Raw genomic sequence first — 16,814 nt, forward strand, 5'->3', positions numbered from 1 at the left:
AACAATTCATAGGATAGCGATATGCACATAAACAGATGGCGGTAGTATCGCGTACAAGTATAAAAGGGCAGTGCATTAGCGGAGCTGTCATTTGTAATCGGGTTATTCATGTGAAAAGCTTTCCGACGCGATTAAGGTCGTACCACTGGATTAGTAAACTTTGAACGCGGAATGGCAGTTGGAGCTAGACGAGATCCATCGCGTGAAGAGTGTGACGAGAATACCAAATTTCGAGTGTTACACGACTGGCCATTAAAATTGCTACACCAAGAAGAAATGCAGATGATAAACGGGTATACATTGGACAAATATATTATACTAGCACTGACATGTCATTTCATTTTCACCTAATTTGGGTGCATAGATCCTGAGAGATCAGTACCCAGAACAACCACATCTGGCTGTAACAATGGCCTTGATACGCCTGGGCATTCAGTCAAACAGAGCTTGGATGGCCTGTACAGGTACAGCTGCCCATTCATCTTCAACACGATACCACAGCTCATCAAGAGTAGTGACTGGCATATTGTGACGAGCCAGTTGCTCGGCCACCATTGACCAGACGTTTTCAATTGGTGAGAGATCTGGAGAATGTGCTGGCCAGGGCAGCAGTCGAACATTTTCTGTAATCCAGAAAGGCGCGTACAGGACCTGCAACATGCGGTCGTGCATTATCCTACTGAAACGTAGGGTTTCGCAGGGATCGAATGTAGGGTACAGCCACGAGTCGTAACACATCTGAAATGTAACGTCCACTGTCCAAAATGCCGTTAGTGTGGACAAGAGATGACCGAGGCGTGTAACCAATAATGGCACCGCATACCATCACGCTGGCTGATACGCCAGTATGGCGATGACGAATGCACGCTTCCAATGTGTGTTCACCGCCATGTCGCCAAACACGGATGCGACCATCATGATGCTGTAAACACAACCTGGATTCATCTGAAAAAATGACGTTTTGCCATTCGTGCACCCAGGTTCGTCGTTGAGTACACCATCGCAGGCGCTCCTGTCTGTGATGCAGCGTCAAGGGAAACCGCAGCCATGGTCTCCGAACTGATAGTCCATGCTGCTGCAAACGTCGTCGAACTGTTCGTGCAGATGGTTGTTGTCTTGCAAACGTCCCCATCTGTTGACTCAGGGATCGAGACGTGACTGCACGATCCGCTACAGCCATGCGGGTAAGATGCCTGTCATCTCGACTGGTAGTGATACGAGGCCGTTGGGATCCAGCACGGCGTTCTGTATTATCCTCCTGAACCCAGCGATTCCATATTCTGCTAAGAGTCATGGGATCTCGACCAACGCGAGCAGCAATGACGCGATACGATAAACCGCAATCGCGATAGGATACAATCCGACCTTTGTCAAAATGGTTCAAATGGCTCTGAGCGCTATGGGTCATCAGTCCCCTAGAACTTAGAACTACTTAAACCTAACTAACCTAAAGACGTCACACACATCGATGTTCGAGGCAGGACCGTAGTGGTCGCGCCGTTCCAGACTGCAGCGACTAGAACCGCTAGGCCACCCTGGCGGGCCGACCTTTATCAAAATCGGAAACATGATGGTACGCATTTCTCCTCCTTACACGAGGAATCACAACGTTTCACCAGGAAACGCCGCTCAACTGTTGTTTGTGTATGAGAAATCGGTTTGAAACTTTGCTCATGTCAGCACGTTGTAGGTGTCGCCACCGGCGCAAACCTTGTGTGAATGCTCTGAGAAGCTAATCATTTGCATATCACAGCATCTTCTTCCTGTCGGTTAAATTTCGCGTCTGTAACACCTCATCCTCGTGGTGTAGCAGTTTTAATGGCCAATAGTGTATTTCTCACCACCGACAACGCCTTCTCTTAACGACCGAGAGCAGCGGCGTTTCTCAATGTTGTCAGTACTAATAGACAAGCAGCGCCGCTTGAAATAAACACAGAAATCAATGTGGGACGTACGACGCACGTATCCCTAACGACACTGCGGTGAAATTTGGTGTCAATGGGCTCTGGCAACAGACAACCGACGCCAATGCGTTTGCTAACACCACGACATCGCCTGCTGCGCCTCTCCTGGACCCGCGACCGTAACGGTTGGACGCTAGGTGACTGGAAAATCGTGGCTCGGTCAAATGAGTCCCGATTTCAGTTGGCAAGAGCTGATAGCAGGATTCTAGTTGGCGCAGACCCCCGAAGCCACGGACCCAAGTTGTCAACAAAGCACAGTTCAAGCTGGTGGCGACTCCATAATGGTTACGAGTGTGTTTGCATGGAATGGACTGAGTCCTCTGGTCCACCTGAACCGATCATTGACTGGAGATGGTTACGTTACTGGGCCACAATTGTTCGCTGTCGGACTGGAGAACATTTAGACAATCCGAGCGACTGGTTTGGCCACCAAGATCGCTCAACATGGGATATAATCGAGAGACCAATTCACACGCAAAACCTTGCACCGGCGACAGGCAGTTATGGACGGCTGTAGAGGCGGTGTGGTTCAACATTTCAGCAGCGGACTTCCAACGACTTTTTGAGTCCATGACACGTCGAGTTACTGCGCGACACCGGGCAAAATAAGGTACGACACGGTACTAGGAGGTATCCTACGACTCAGTGTAGATCACAAACGAAACAAATTTATAATACTATTTAATTATTGTAGGTGTACGGAAGGCCCAACACAATTTTTAGCTGGTGCCAACAGTCGACATCTACGGGTGCATATTAATCTACATGTCAATTCTACAGTTTCAGTAAGTGCCTGACGGAGAGTTCATCGAACGATTTTCAAGCTATATCTCTACCGTTCAACTCTCGAACAATGTACAGGGAAAACGAACACTTCCGACCATCGATTTTCTTATGATTATCATTACTCCGCATGTTGGTGGGCACGAAAAAATATTTATACACTCTGAGGAGAAAATTGATAGTTCAAATTTCGGGAGAAGATCTTACAAAATAAAAAAATGTTTTATTTTATTGATTGCCTTTCCAATTCACGTATCATATCCCAGTCGCTCTCTCCGCTATAATACAAAACGAGCTGCCCTTCTTTGACCTTTTTCGATGTCCAGTCCCAATCCTCATACGGCTATCACACCGCACAGCAGTACTCCAGAAGAGGTCGGACAAATGTGGTGTAAGCACTCTCTTTAATAGACCTGTTGCATCTCTAAGTGTTTTGTCAACAAATCGCCGTCTTTGATTTACTTTCCCCACTACATTATCTATGTGATCGTTCCAGCTTAAGTTATTCATAACTGTAATCCTTAAGTATCTGGTTGAATTTACATTTGATTCAATTAAAAGCCTTTAGCTTTGTGTGATTTTCGTATAGCCGAAATTTAGCTGATTCCTTTTAGCACTCGTGTGGATGATTTCACACTTTTCATTACTTATAGTCAACTGCCACTTTTTGCACAATACAGATATCTTATCTAAATCATTTTGCAGCTGATTCTGATTATCTGATGATTTTGCAAGTCTGTGAATGACAGTATGATCTCCAAACTGTCTAAGAAGGCTGTTCAGATTTGCTCCTAAATCGTATATGTAGATCAGGAACATCAGAGGCCATATAGCACTTCCTTGGGGCACGCCAGATGTTACTTCAGTTTCACTCGATGATTTTCCGTCAATTACTACGGATAGGAAATTATGATTTCAGTCACACAAATGAGGCTACACTCCATAGACATACAACTGATTAGAAGCCACTTGTAAGGAACAGTGTCAAAAGCCTTCTGGAAATCTAGAAACATGGATTCAATTTGACATCCTCGGTAGATAACCCTCACTACTTCTTGAGAATAAAGAGCTAGTTGTGTTTTACAAGAACGATAGTTTCTGAATCCGTGTTGGCTATTTGTCAATAAATCGTTATCTATGAGGTACATCATAATTTTCTAGCACAGTATATGTCCCAATATCCCACTGCAAATCGACGTTAGTGACATGGGTCTCTAATTCAGCGGATTACTCCTATTTTCTTTCTTGGGTACTGGTGTGTCGAGCAACTTCCCAATCTCTAGATACACATCTTTCGACAAGAAAACGTATTTGATTGCTAAGTATGACTGTACTGTATCAGCGTACTCTGAAAAATACCTGACTGGGATACATTCTGGATCGGTAACCCTGTCATTATTAAGTGACTAACGCTACTGCCACAAACGTAAGGGAATTGTATATACGTCCTAATCACCTTCTCTCCCCTCTATGCCCATCTCCTCATCCACTACTCTTCGTCCACCTCTTCCTCCTGCCCCCTCTGCCTGTCCAGCAACTCCTTCTCATCCTCCTTCATCAACTCCTTCGCCATCCCCTTCTCTCTTCATCTCCTCCAACATCATCTCTCTGTCCATCTCTCCTCTCGTTATTTCCATTTCCTCCCCCCACTCTGTTCATTTCCTCTTCCCATCTCTCTCGGGCCTTAAGCCTTGTTTATTGTTACTGAAAAAATTTGTTCAAACGGCTCTGAGCACTACGGGACTTAACATCTGAGATCATCAGTCCCCTAGAACTTAGAACTACTTAAACCGAACTAACCTAAGGACAACATACACATCCATGGCCGAGGCAGGATTCGAACCTGCGACCGTAGCGGTCGCGCGGTTCCAGGCTGAAGCGCCTAGAACGGCTCGGCCACTTCGGCCGGCTGTTATCAAAAATTCAGATTCCATAGTAGTATTCTAATCATAAACCAATAATCCAGGACTACAGCTTTCCTGTTTTCTGTGACAACTGACTGTGAGGAAGAAAACAAAACGGCACATTGTTACGTATTGAATTTATCACGCATTGTTGTTGTTGTGGTCTTCAGTCCTAAGACTGGTTTGATGCAGCTCTCCATGCTACTCTATCCTGTGCAAGCTTTTTCATCTCCCAGTACCTACTGCATCCTACATCCTTCTGAATCTGCTTAGTGTATTCATCTCTTGGTCTCCCCCTACGATTTTTACCCTCCACGCTGCCCTCCAATACTAAATTGGTGATCCCTTGATGCCTCAGAACATGTCCTACCAACCGATCCCTTCTTCTGGTCAAGTTGTGCCACAAACTTCTCTTCTCCCCAATCCTATTCAATACTTCCTCATTAGTTATGTGATCTACCCATCTAATCTTCAGCATTCTTCTGTAGCACCACATTTCGAAAGCTTCTATTCTCTTCTTGTCCAAACTATTTATCGTCCATGTTTCACTTCCATACATGGCTACACTCCATACGAATACTTTCAGAAATGACTTCCTGACACTTAAATCAATACTGGATGTTAACAAATTTCTCTTCTTCAGAAACGCTTTCCTTGCCATTGCCAGCCTATATTTTATATCCTCTCTACTTCGACCATCATCAGTTATTTTGCTCCCCAAATAGCAAAACTCCTTTACTACTTTAAGTGCCTCATTTCCTTATCTAATTCCCTCAGCATCACCCGACTTAATTAGACTACATTCCATTATCCTTGTTTTGCTTTTGTTGATGTTCATCTTATACCCTCCTTTCAAGACACTGTCCATTCCATTCAACTGCTCTTCCAAGTCCTTTGCTGTCTCTGACAGAATTACAATGTCATCGGCGAACCTCAAAGTTTTTATTTCTTCTCCATGAATTTTAATACCTACTCCGAATTTTTCTTTTGTTTCCTTTACTGCTTGCTCAATATACAGATTGAACAACATCGGGGACAGGCTACAACCCTGTCTTACTCCCTTCCCAACCACTGCTTCCCTTTCATGTCCCTCGACTCTTATAACTGCCATCTGGTTTCTGTACAAATTGTAAATAGCCTTTCGCTCCCTGTATTTTACCCCTGCCACCTTTAGAATTTGAAAGAGAGTATTCCAGTCAACATTGTCAAAAGCTTTCTCTAAGTCTACAAATGCTAGAAACGTAGGTTTGCCTTTCCTTAATCTTTCTTCTAAGATAAGTCGTAAGGTCAGTATTGCCTCACGTGTTCCACGTATATAAAACGAAAAATAATGTGTATGTTTGAGAAACAATCGTCTAACGGTTTAAATTTCCTACCATCGTAGTTAAAACTGAGTGCAAAACAGAAAACAAAACCACGTTTTCACGGCAGAGCACAGTACAGTATTATCAGTCTCGCAGTCAGGTTTAAAACAAACCTGTGAATTGTTGTTTACAAAAAATATGGTCTATGTCTGACTCAATATTTATCAGAAATGCGCGTAAAAATTTGAGGTTAATCGGTCAAGTACGTTTAGAGATTTTTGGCAACAACTTTTCTCCTTTCTATATTACACATACATTGGCAAGCAAAAGCTTAATGACCAATGCCCCCCGCGTCGTTGGATCGCGCCTGGTGGCGTTATGGCACGTGGCGCGGTAACAAAAGTAAGTAAACTGTCCAGACACGGACGGGGAATCACCCCAGCGAAGTTATGGGCTGCAAACTGGAAATCCCCGCGGATAAGCAACTTTGACAAAATACAGATTATTTTTACGCGGAGCCTGTGACCGATTATTATCGCAAAGCGGCCAAACTGGTCGAATATTCACGTGCTGCTGTCTTGAGCATCTTCGCTGAGAGGTAGGAGGGCACCGAAACTGCATCTACATCTACAGCCATACTCCGCAAGCCACCTGGCGGTGTGTGGCGGAGGGTACCTTGAGTACCTCTATCGGTTCTCCCTTCTATTCCAGTCTCGTATTGTTCGTGGAAAGAAGGATTGTCGGTATGCCTCTGTGTGGGCTCTAATCTCTCTGATTTTATCCTCATGGTCTCTTCGCGAGATATACGTAGGAGGGAGCAATATACTGCTTGACTCCTCGGTGAAGATATGTTCTCGAAACTTCAACATAAGCCCGTACCGAGCCACTGAGCGTGTAATTACTAAATGATCCTGTAACGAAGCGCGCTGCCCTCCGTTGGATCTTAACTCTCTCTTCTATCAACCCTATCTGGTACGGATCCCACACTGGTGACCAGTATTGAAGCAGTGGGCAAACAAGTGTACTGTAACCTACTTCCTTTGTTTTCGGACTACATTTCATTAGGATTCTTCCAATGAATCTCAGTCTGGCATCTACTTTACCGACGATCAACTTTATGTGATCATTCCATTTTAAATCACTCCTAATGCCTACTCCCAGATAAATTATGCAATTAACTGCTTGCAGTTTCTGACTTGCTATATTGTAGCTAAGTGATAAGCGATCTTTGTTTCTATATATTCGCAACACATTACACTTGTCTACATTGATATTCAATTGCCATTCCCTGCACCATGCGTCAATACGTTGCAGATCCTCCTGCATTTCAGTAGAGTTGTCCATTGTTACAACCTACAGCATCATCCGCAAAAAGCCTCAGTGAACTTCCGATGTTATCCACAAGGTCATTTATGTATATTGTGAATAGCAACGGTTCTTACGACACTCCCCTGTGGCACTTCGGAAGACTTCTCTCCACTGAGAATGACATGCTGCATTCTGTTATCTAGGAACTCTTCAATCCAATCACACAATAGGTCTGATAGTCCATATGCTCTTACTTTGTTCATTAAGCGACTGTGGGGAACTGTATCGAACGCCTTGCGGAAGTCAAGAAACACGGCATCTACTTGGGAACCCGTGTCTATGGCCCTCTGAGTCTCGTGGACGAATAGCGCGAGCTGGGTTTCACACGATCGTCGTTTTCGAAACCCATGCTCATTCCTACAGAGTATTTTTCTACTCTCCAGAAAAGTTATTATATTCGATCATAATACGTGTTGCAAAATTCTACAACTGATCGACGTTAGAGAAATAGGTCTAGAGTCCTGCACATCTGTTCGACGTCCCTTCTCGAAAACGGGGTTGACGTGTGCCCTTTTCCAATCCTTTGGAACGCTACGCTCTTCTAGAGAAACTACTAGGCGCAAAGTGGTTGGATCTCCAAGACTCTTCACAGAGCGTCGGATTCGGAGGCTTGTCTGCTCTGTAAAGTTGGATAGGTGGCCATCTATGGCATCTCTGCCGAAAGAGGACAATGAAGGTGCACGCACAAGCGTTTCGGAGCACACCGTTCATCGTGCATTATTGAACATACAGCTCCGCAGCAGACCACCCCTACATGTCCGCATGTTGACCCAACGACATCGTCAGTTACTCTCAATGTGCACGGGATCATCTGAATTCGACCGTCGATCAATGGAAACGTGTAGGCTCTCCGGATGAACCACATTTTTGCTACACTAGGTCGCTGGTCGTCTCCACAAACACCTTCATCGAGGTTAATGGTGGCTCGAAACGTGGAGCGCGCCACAACACAGGTTGATTGGAGCAGTGTTATGGTAGGAGACATTGTCCTGCGCTCTCATGGGACCTGTGGTAGTAATCGAGGACATGGAAGCAACTGCGAACCACCTGCTTCCCTTCATGCTTGATGTCTTCCCCCATGGCGATGTCATTTTTCAGCAGTACAGTTGTCCTTGCGTCGGAGTACGAGGTAGTGGAGATCTCTTCTGAACAGAACGTTGCAAGGCATCCCAGAAATGATAAATACTGTGCTACAGTGCTTTGAGGAGCATGAACTTACGTTGATGTTTCAGCGATCAAATTCGCCTGCACTAAAACCTGCGGAACCCGTCTCTGTCGCTATCGGGTGCCATCACCGTGTACGTAAATCAGCGGCCCGTTATATATGCGAATTACATGACCTGTGCCTAGACTACACTGAAGCGCCAAAGAAAGGTATAGGCATGCGTATTCAAATACAGAGCTACGTAAACAGGCAGAATACGGCGCTGGGGTCGGCAACACCTATATAAGACAACAAGTGCCTGGTGCAGTAGTTAGTTCGGTTATTGCTGCTACAATGGCAGGTTATCAAGATTTAAGTGAGTTTGAACGTTGTGTTATAGTCGACGCACGAGCGATGGGACACAACGACCCCGAGGTAGTGATGAAGTGGCGATTTTCCAGTGTACCGTGAATATCAGGAATCAGGTAAAACATCAAATCTCCTATATCGCTGCGGCCGGAGAAAGATCCTGCTAGATCGGGCCATGATGACTGAAGAGAATCGTTCAACGTGGCAGAAGTGCAACCCTTCGACAAATTGCTGCAGATTTCAGTGCTGGTGTCAGCGTGCGAACCATGCAACGAAACATCACCGATATCGGCTTTCAGAGCAGAAGTCCCACTCGAGAACTCTTGATGACTGCACGACGCAAAGCTTTATGCCTCGCCTGGGGCCGTCAACATCTAAATTGGACTGTTGATGACTGGAAACATGTTACCTGCCCGGATGAGTCTCGTTTCAAATTCTATCGAGTAGTTGGACGTGTATGGGTATACAGACAACCTCATGAATCCCGTAATTCTACATGTCAGCGGGGGACTGTTCAAGCTGGTGCAGTCTCTGTAATAGGGTGGGACGTGTGCAGTTGGAGTGATATAGTACCCCATGACATGCCTAGATACGACTCTGGCAAGAGACACGCACCTAAGCATCCTATCTGATCACCTGCATCCATTCACGTCCACTGTGCATTCCGACGGACTGGACAATTCCAGCACGACAATGCGACACCCCACACTTCCAGAATTGGTACAGATGGCTCCAGACACGGTCTTCTGAAATCAAACACCTCCACTGGCCACCAGATTCTCCAGAAATGAACATTATTTAGCATATATGGGGTTCCTTGCAACGTTCTCTTCAGAAGAGATCTCCACTGCCTCGTACTCTCACGGCCGCGCAGGATTCATGGTGTCAGTTCCCCCCAGCACTACTTCACGCATCAGTCGAGTCCATGCCACTTCGTGTTGCGGCACTTCTGCGTGTTCACGGGGACACTACATTATTTTAGGCAGCTATACCAGATTCTTTGGCTCTTCACTGTACTATAATGCCGCATACGTCCACAAACCTACCAACGAACTGCCACACCACTGATACCTAGAATCTGTGATGTATTTCGTTCCGCAGGTGGACAAACAAGCTATTAAGCAGGTGGTCATAATGTTATGGCTCATCAGTACGCAAGGCACCTCTCCTAAGAGTTGTCACGCGAATTTTCTGCATGTACATCTACATCTACATCCATACTCCGAAAGCCACCTGACGGTGTGTGGCGGAGGGTACCTTGAGTACCTCTATCGGTTCTCCCTTCTATTCCAGTCTCTTATTGTTCGTGGAAAGAAAGATTGTCGGTATGCCTCTGTGTGGGCTGTAATCTCTCTGATTTTATCCTCATGGTCTCTTCGCGAGATATACGTAGGAGGGAGCAGTATACTGCTTGACTCCTCGGTGAAGGTATGTTCTCGCAACTTCAACAAAAGCCAGTACCGAGCTACTGAGCGTCTCTCTTGCATAGTCTTCCACTGGAGTTTATCTCCGTAACGTTTTCGCAATTACTAAATGATCCTGTAACGAAGCACGCTGCTCTTCGTTGGATCTTCTCTATCTCTTCTATCTACCCTAAATGGTACGGATCCCACACTGGTGACCAGTATTCAAGCAGTGGGCGAACAAGTGTACTTCCTTTGTTTTCGGACTGCATTTCCTCAGGATTCTTCCAATGAATCTCAGTCTGGCATCTGCTTTACCGACGATTAATTTTATATGGTCATTCCATTTCAAATCACTCATAATGCCTACTCCCAGATAATTTATGGAATTAACTGCTTCCAGTTGCTGACCTGCTATATTGTAGCTAAATGATAAAGGATCTTTCTTTCTGTGTATTCGCAGCACATTACACTTGTCTACATTGATATTCAATTGCCATTCCCTGCACCATGCGTCAATTCGTTGCAGATCCTCCTGCATTTCAGTACAATTTTTCATTGTTACAACCTCTCGATATACTACAGCATCATCCGCAAAAAGCCTCAGTGAACTTCCGATGTTATCCACAAGGTCATTTATATATATTGTGAATAGCAACGGTCCTACGACATTCTCCTGCGGCACACCTGAAATCACTCTTACTTCGGAAGACTTCTCTCCACTGAGAATGACATGCTGAGTTCTATTCTCTAGGAACTCATCAATCCAATCACAGCTCTTCAACCCAATTACACAATTGGTCTGAAAGTCCATATGCTCTTACTTTGTTCATTAAACGACTGTGGGGAAGTGTATCAAACCCCTTGCGGAAGTCAAGAAACACGGCATCTAGCTGGGAACCCGTGTCTGTGGCCCTCTGAGTCTCGTGGACGAATAGCGCGAGCGGTGTCTCAGCAGATATTTGCAATTTCGTTTTGCATTGTGTGCTTGGAGTCAGACCAATGAAACAGTGCTCATCAAGCCTTCCGAACGACACCAGTGTCGACAGAAAACGTCGATTTGTTTCCTGTTACAAGCAAATGATCTTCAAAGCTGAATTTCACGTGCCCATTTGTTACAACGTTTCCAGATTAGTGTAGCGCGATTCTTGTTTCATCGGCATGTATACACCTGGGACAGCAAAAATGGTATATTAACCAGTATTCGAGCACCGACAGCACTAACCTGGCCCACACTTTTTGCTACCGTCAACCACCTTGCGCCACTGAGTCGCAGTTTGTTTAGCGTTTATTCTTCGTGTTTAACTGTCGCTGTTAATATCTATCGATACAACGAATAAGGGACTGTACTCATTCGGATTAACAATACTTTTGTTCGTAACGGGAAACAAACCGATGCTTTCGGTCCTTTACATATGAACAGAATTGTATATTCTGCCAGATTTCGAGACAGAGCTTCGTTGTAGAAACTGTTATAATCAATTGCCGTCGATGTTATTGCTTTGAGTTCAAACTACATGTGGGCTATCCTTACCCAGTCAGATTGTAAGGAGTGAAAACTATCACTTCGTCAACCATCAAGTGAATTTTTATCTGCTTTATTAAACAGATGTATTTTGTGTATGTTTTCGATTGGTCTTGATAATACGTTCTTCAGTCACGCTGCGACAAGCTTGTTGTCACTAATACCTCTATCCGTCATGATTTTCCCTATTTGCTCAGAATTATTTGTTGCTAAGAGGCCATGTATGTTTCCGCAACCATTTACACTTCGAGTGGGCTCCTGAACTAACTATTCAAAGTAATTTTCTGAGAAAGCATTCAATACGATTTCGGACGACGATTTATGCCTATCACCGACTTTAAACATGTATAATAAACTGAGGGTAGAATGAGATTTTCACTCTGCACCAGAGTGAGCGCTGATATGAAACTTCCTGGCAGATTAAAACTGTGTGCCGGACCGAGACTCGAACTCGGGACCTTTGCCTTTCGCAGGCAAGTGCTCTACCATCTGAGCTACCCAAGCACGACTCACGCCCCGTCCTCACAGCTTCACTCCTGCCAGTACCTTGTCTCCTACCTTCCAAACTTCACAGAAGCTCTCCTGCGAACCAGGTTTAACACATTACGTGACTCGCCAGATGAGGCGAAACCTTTCTGTCCATGCACTGCCTATCTCAGTGACCTTGTGCTCATAGCATTCGCAATTATTCATGTTGTTGGGTCGACATGGGAAGACTGCTGCAGAACCCCACGTTCAACAATTTGCACTGAAAGCGTGTTCTGCAGTACGTGTGTCTGCAACAGCATTCGACTCTATCGACCAATCTGCCACAGATCACCATGTGTCTTGCTTTGCAGAATGGTCCAGCTTCCGACTTCCATATTCTAAGATGATGAGCGGACATCCAACACCTTGCTACCTTCTCACGTTTCCAACATCCTTCAACCACTTCCCATAGATGTCACAACAGTGGTACGCAAACAGACGACCAGTTTCCCCGTTTCCCGTCCCTAGCCACAGCAATCAGCCTTTTGATAATGACTCTTTTGCCAGTGGATGTCACCATTTGCGTCCCATACCATCACTAGAATTATTGTCCACTCGTCTTGCTCTGTTTACATATGTTGTTTGACACGTCACGTGACAGCAGCTCCACAAGTCGGCATTTAGCCACGTGGTAACCAGTGGTCATAATGTTTTGTTTACATTTGCAAATTCCAGACTGCCGAGGTATGACCTGCTGGGAGATCCAGTTGTGAAGCGCATAGCGCAGAAGCACGGCAAGACCACTGCCCAGGTACTGATCCGCTTCCTCATGCAGTTGGAGGTCGCTGTCATTCCCAAGAGCTCCAACCCCACTCGCGTTGAAGAGAACTTCGCGGTGAGTATGCACCAGTATGATGCTGTTCAGAATTTATTATATTCTGCATTTCCTACAAAAGGATCTCCCTGGTTTGTAAAACTCCAAAAGTAACACTTCTATGGCAGTTATTAAGAGAAGTAACACATTTTGCTTGGTGTATACGAAACCTAACCGTAGCGTACTTAGCGTTTCTATAAAGGGTGGCATCAAAATATCTGTTGCCGAGTTTGTTCGACGTTAAGTCAGTTGAAAATAAATAGACATTGTTTCTATAACTTGGTGTAGAAATACGGGCTAAGTATGGATAACATAAAAGGGCGAGGGTAACTTTTGGTAATCAGGAGGCAAAACAGGGGTTAAAGGAATGACATAGAAGAAATGAAAAGAGTTAGCGGGGATCATAGTGGGGTAATGAGATTATAGTAGAGCTGCGTCGATAACAAGCAGATCTTCTGGTTAAAAGAGGTGCGGAGAAACGTAGTAAAGCAACAGTTTTTTGGATAATGGGCAGATAAGGCATGTAGTACACTAATAGTTGCTAAATGAAGAACACAGATGGCTTAATGTAGTAACATTGCCGTAACTGGGGTAACAAACAGTTCCTGCAATGAAAGGAGGTAAGTAGTAATGTGACATTTACTTTCAATGATGGGGTGGTAATAGGAGGAGTAATAGGTAAAATAGAAGTGAAGGAACGAACCAAAGGGGATTATGGTGGGATAATTGAGTAGCACTGGAATAACTGAGGATAGCACCTGGATCAAGAGGTTAAAGGGTGGGTAAGGCAATAAGACAGTGAGACGTAGAGGTGACAGAGGGTTAATGCAAGCACAGGGTAATGAGCGTCGATTAGAGGGTGTTGTATGAGGGGGTAACATGGGGTGTTAATGCAGAAACACAGTGTAATGAGTCTCGATAAGTTGGTGCACCTTGATCTGCACCAGTGATGTGTTTTGAGTCTAGAGTCTATTACAACCATGAGGACATTACAGCAGTCATACTGTCTCATTGTTATATACATACTCTAGTATTTTCTCATTGTTGTATACTGTCCAAATCACTAGTGCTACCCCACAATCTCCTGTGATTTCTATTGACCGTGCTTCCAAAGTTGCTTTCATGTTTTGAATGATTCCGTGATACATGTAACTGTTACCTTTTTTAAATTTTCGTGCTACTACGTAATTCCAGTTTTAGGCAATTTTTCAAGTCCTTGATAGTAAATTATCTGCCGGTGGAAAACATATCCCAATTAAAATAATAGTTCAAATGGCTCTGACCACTACGGGACTTAACATCTGAGGTAATCAGTCACTTAGAACTTAGAACTACTTAAACCTAACTAACTTAATGACATGACGCAATTCCATGCCCGAGGCAGGATTCGAACCTGCGACCGTAATGGGCGCGCGATTCCAGACTGTAGCGCCTAGAACCTCTCGCCCACCCCGGCCGGCAATTAAAATAATAAATAATTTACTAACTTACAGGTATTTGATTTCGAGCTCTCTCCAGAAGACATGGAAGCCCTGGAAGCGTTGGACAAGGGACGTGAAGGCAGATTGGGAAGCGAACACTCACAACCTGGGTAACTACATCATAGTATTTTATTCACAATATAATTTATTACATCTTTCCAATAAAGTATTTGTTCGCTGAAGTTATCTACTTTCAGACTTGACTGTTAGAGCTTTTAAACTTATTCTGTAGCAACGAACACTACAAGACTCGATATAAAAAAACTACTAGGTACTAACTCAAATAGATGCAACAAAACCTTAGACATTCCGATTAAAAAGGAATGAGTGTCTGATTAATATTAATCGTAATAATAATAATAATGGGACCTCGCCTTCGCGGGCAAGTGCTCTACCATCTTTTTTTTTTTCGTTTGGTCTGGACGGACGTCACATGACATCTGTTCAAGTTGATCATTGATTCCTTTCCTCAGTTTATTTTATTACAAAGGGCGAGCAGCTCTGACCGAACACGCTGAGCTACCGTGCCGGCATAATTTGTGCTGCGACCGGGACTCAAACCGGGGTTCCATCTGAGCTACCCAAGCACGACTCACGCCCCCTCCTCAGAACTTCAGTTCCGCCAGTACCTCGTCTCCTACCTTCCAAACTTCACAGAAGATCTCCTGCGAAACCCAGTTCGAATCTCGGTCTGGCACACAGTTTTAATCTGCCAGGAAGTTTAAAATAACCGCACACTCCGCTGCAGAGTGAAAATCTCATTCGGGAATAATAATAAAAATATCAGAGGAACATAATTATAAAACAGGAACATAAAAACCAACGGGATCAAAGCTGGAATGGAGGAACTGGCATAATAACCGAAGTGCAGATTCCGCACGTAAGCTGAGAAACCAATAGATCGCATCTTGAGCTGTTACTAGTAACACCTCTCAGGTTATTACAAGCAGAGGCACAATGGTGTGGAAGAAATGATCCACTGGAACTTGTGCCAAAATTGCCATCTTCTGATGGCAAGTAAGTGGTGGAACCACAAAACGGTAGAAGTTGTCGAACACGAACGTGCCAAGTTACTGTGCGACGTCCGACTGCAAACAGATGGAATGCTGACAAACAGTTCACCAGAAATCACAACAGTGAAGAAACAGAATCTGTAGATCATCTATCTCAGGTGATAGCAGAACCGACAACAAAATAAGTTAAAAACTTACCAAATACGATGATTTGAAAATCGAACTACAGTAACTCTGACGTGAAGGTGGTCCCACTGGAGCAGTGCCAGAAGAACGTAGTGGGCCCTTGAAGAGCATTAGTGCTGATTACGTCACGCAGTGCCAGAGACTTGCAAGTTGTCTGGATAGTGATAACATACAAAATCTAGCGAAGTGATTTCATTTGCTGAGTTTTTTTGCAAAAAAATCAATAGTAATAAAATTATTCCGCCATTAATAGCCTCTGCTTTTATTGATCCTTTTGGAACTGTCATATCTCTGTTTCAGGAGCGGGAGGCATCCTGAATGGCCGTGGTTTGAACCCTACTAGTAGAGAAGAAGACTACCACCAACAGCAGTCTAGCTGCGACTGAAACGTACCTGTGTTAGAAAATGCTCAGCTATATTGCACTTTTTTTAATGACGTTAAATTCGTGACAATAAATCGTGTACTACAAAAGAAATCACTACGAAACCACGACAGACAATTTTAATTATTTATCGACATTGAAATAAAAAAAAAAATCCATTCAGTTTCCAAGATTGAAAATAATTTGGTTTTTACTACCATAAATTTTTGCCTTGTAAACATGTCGGTACTGATTACTATGTAACATATTCCCACATTAACGATTTGATTCCAGTACATGTCTGCCCTCGCAGCTACATCCGCTAGCGTAATTGTAAAGAGATAGATAGAGTTTGACCTAGTGCGTAGCACGTGGGACGATCGACCCAAATTTGGATAGTTCAGCTGACCGCATAATCAAATTATAACCTTATTTCGTTATGTTAAACGATATGAACTTGTTCTTGCTATTCTGAGGTAAACAGAATTAAATTAAATTTATTGTTAAACTGGTAATCACTAAAGTGCTTTTGATATACTTTAGTGCAAAACGCAGAAAGCAGAAACAATAAACTATAATAAACATTATCCTCTGTATGATGCGAAAAGTGGCAATTGATCCTGCATAAAGAAAAGTGTGAAGTTATTCACCTGAGTACTAACAGAA

At 44.1% G+C, this 16,814-nt stretch overlaps 1 protein-coding gene across 1 annotated transcript in view; it reads left to right on the forward strand.

Annotated features, from left to right (window-relative positions):
• Positions 1-16,292, forward strand: part of LOC124551305 (1,5-anhydro-D-fructose reductase-like) — a 51,915-nt gene extending 35,623 nt beyond the window's left edge. The window contains exons 5-7 of the mRNA XM_047126316.1: positions 12,968-13,127; positions 14,600-14,697; positions 16,087-16,292. Coding sequence (XP_046982272.1) covers positions 12,968-13,127; positions 14,600-14,697; positions 16,087-16,129 — 301 coding nt within the window. The 3' untranslated portion in view covers positions 16,130-16,292. The remainder of the gene's footprint in view (positions 1-12,967; positions 13,128-14,599; positions 14,698-16,086) is intronic.
• The last annotated feature ends 522 nt before the right edge of the window (positions 16,293-16,814 follow it).

Source organism: Schistocerca americana, chromosome 9, assembly GCF_021461395.2.
Source record: "Schistocerca americana isolate TAMUIC-IGC-003095 chromosome 9, iqSchAmer2.1, whole genome shotgun sequence".
NCBI lineage: Eukaryota > Metazoa > Arthropoda > Insecta > Orthoptera > Acrididae > Schistocerca > Schistocerca americana.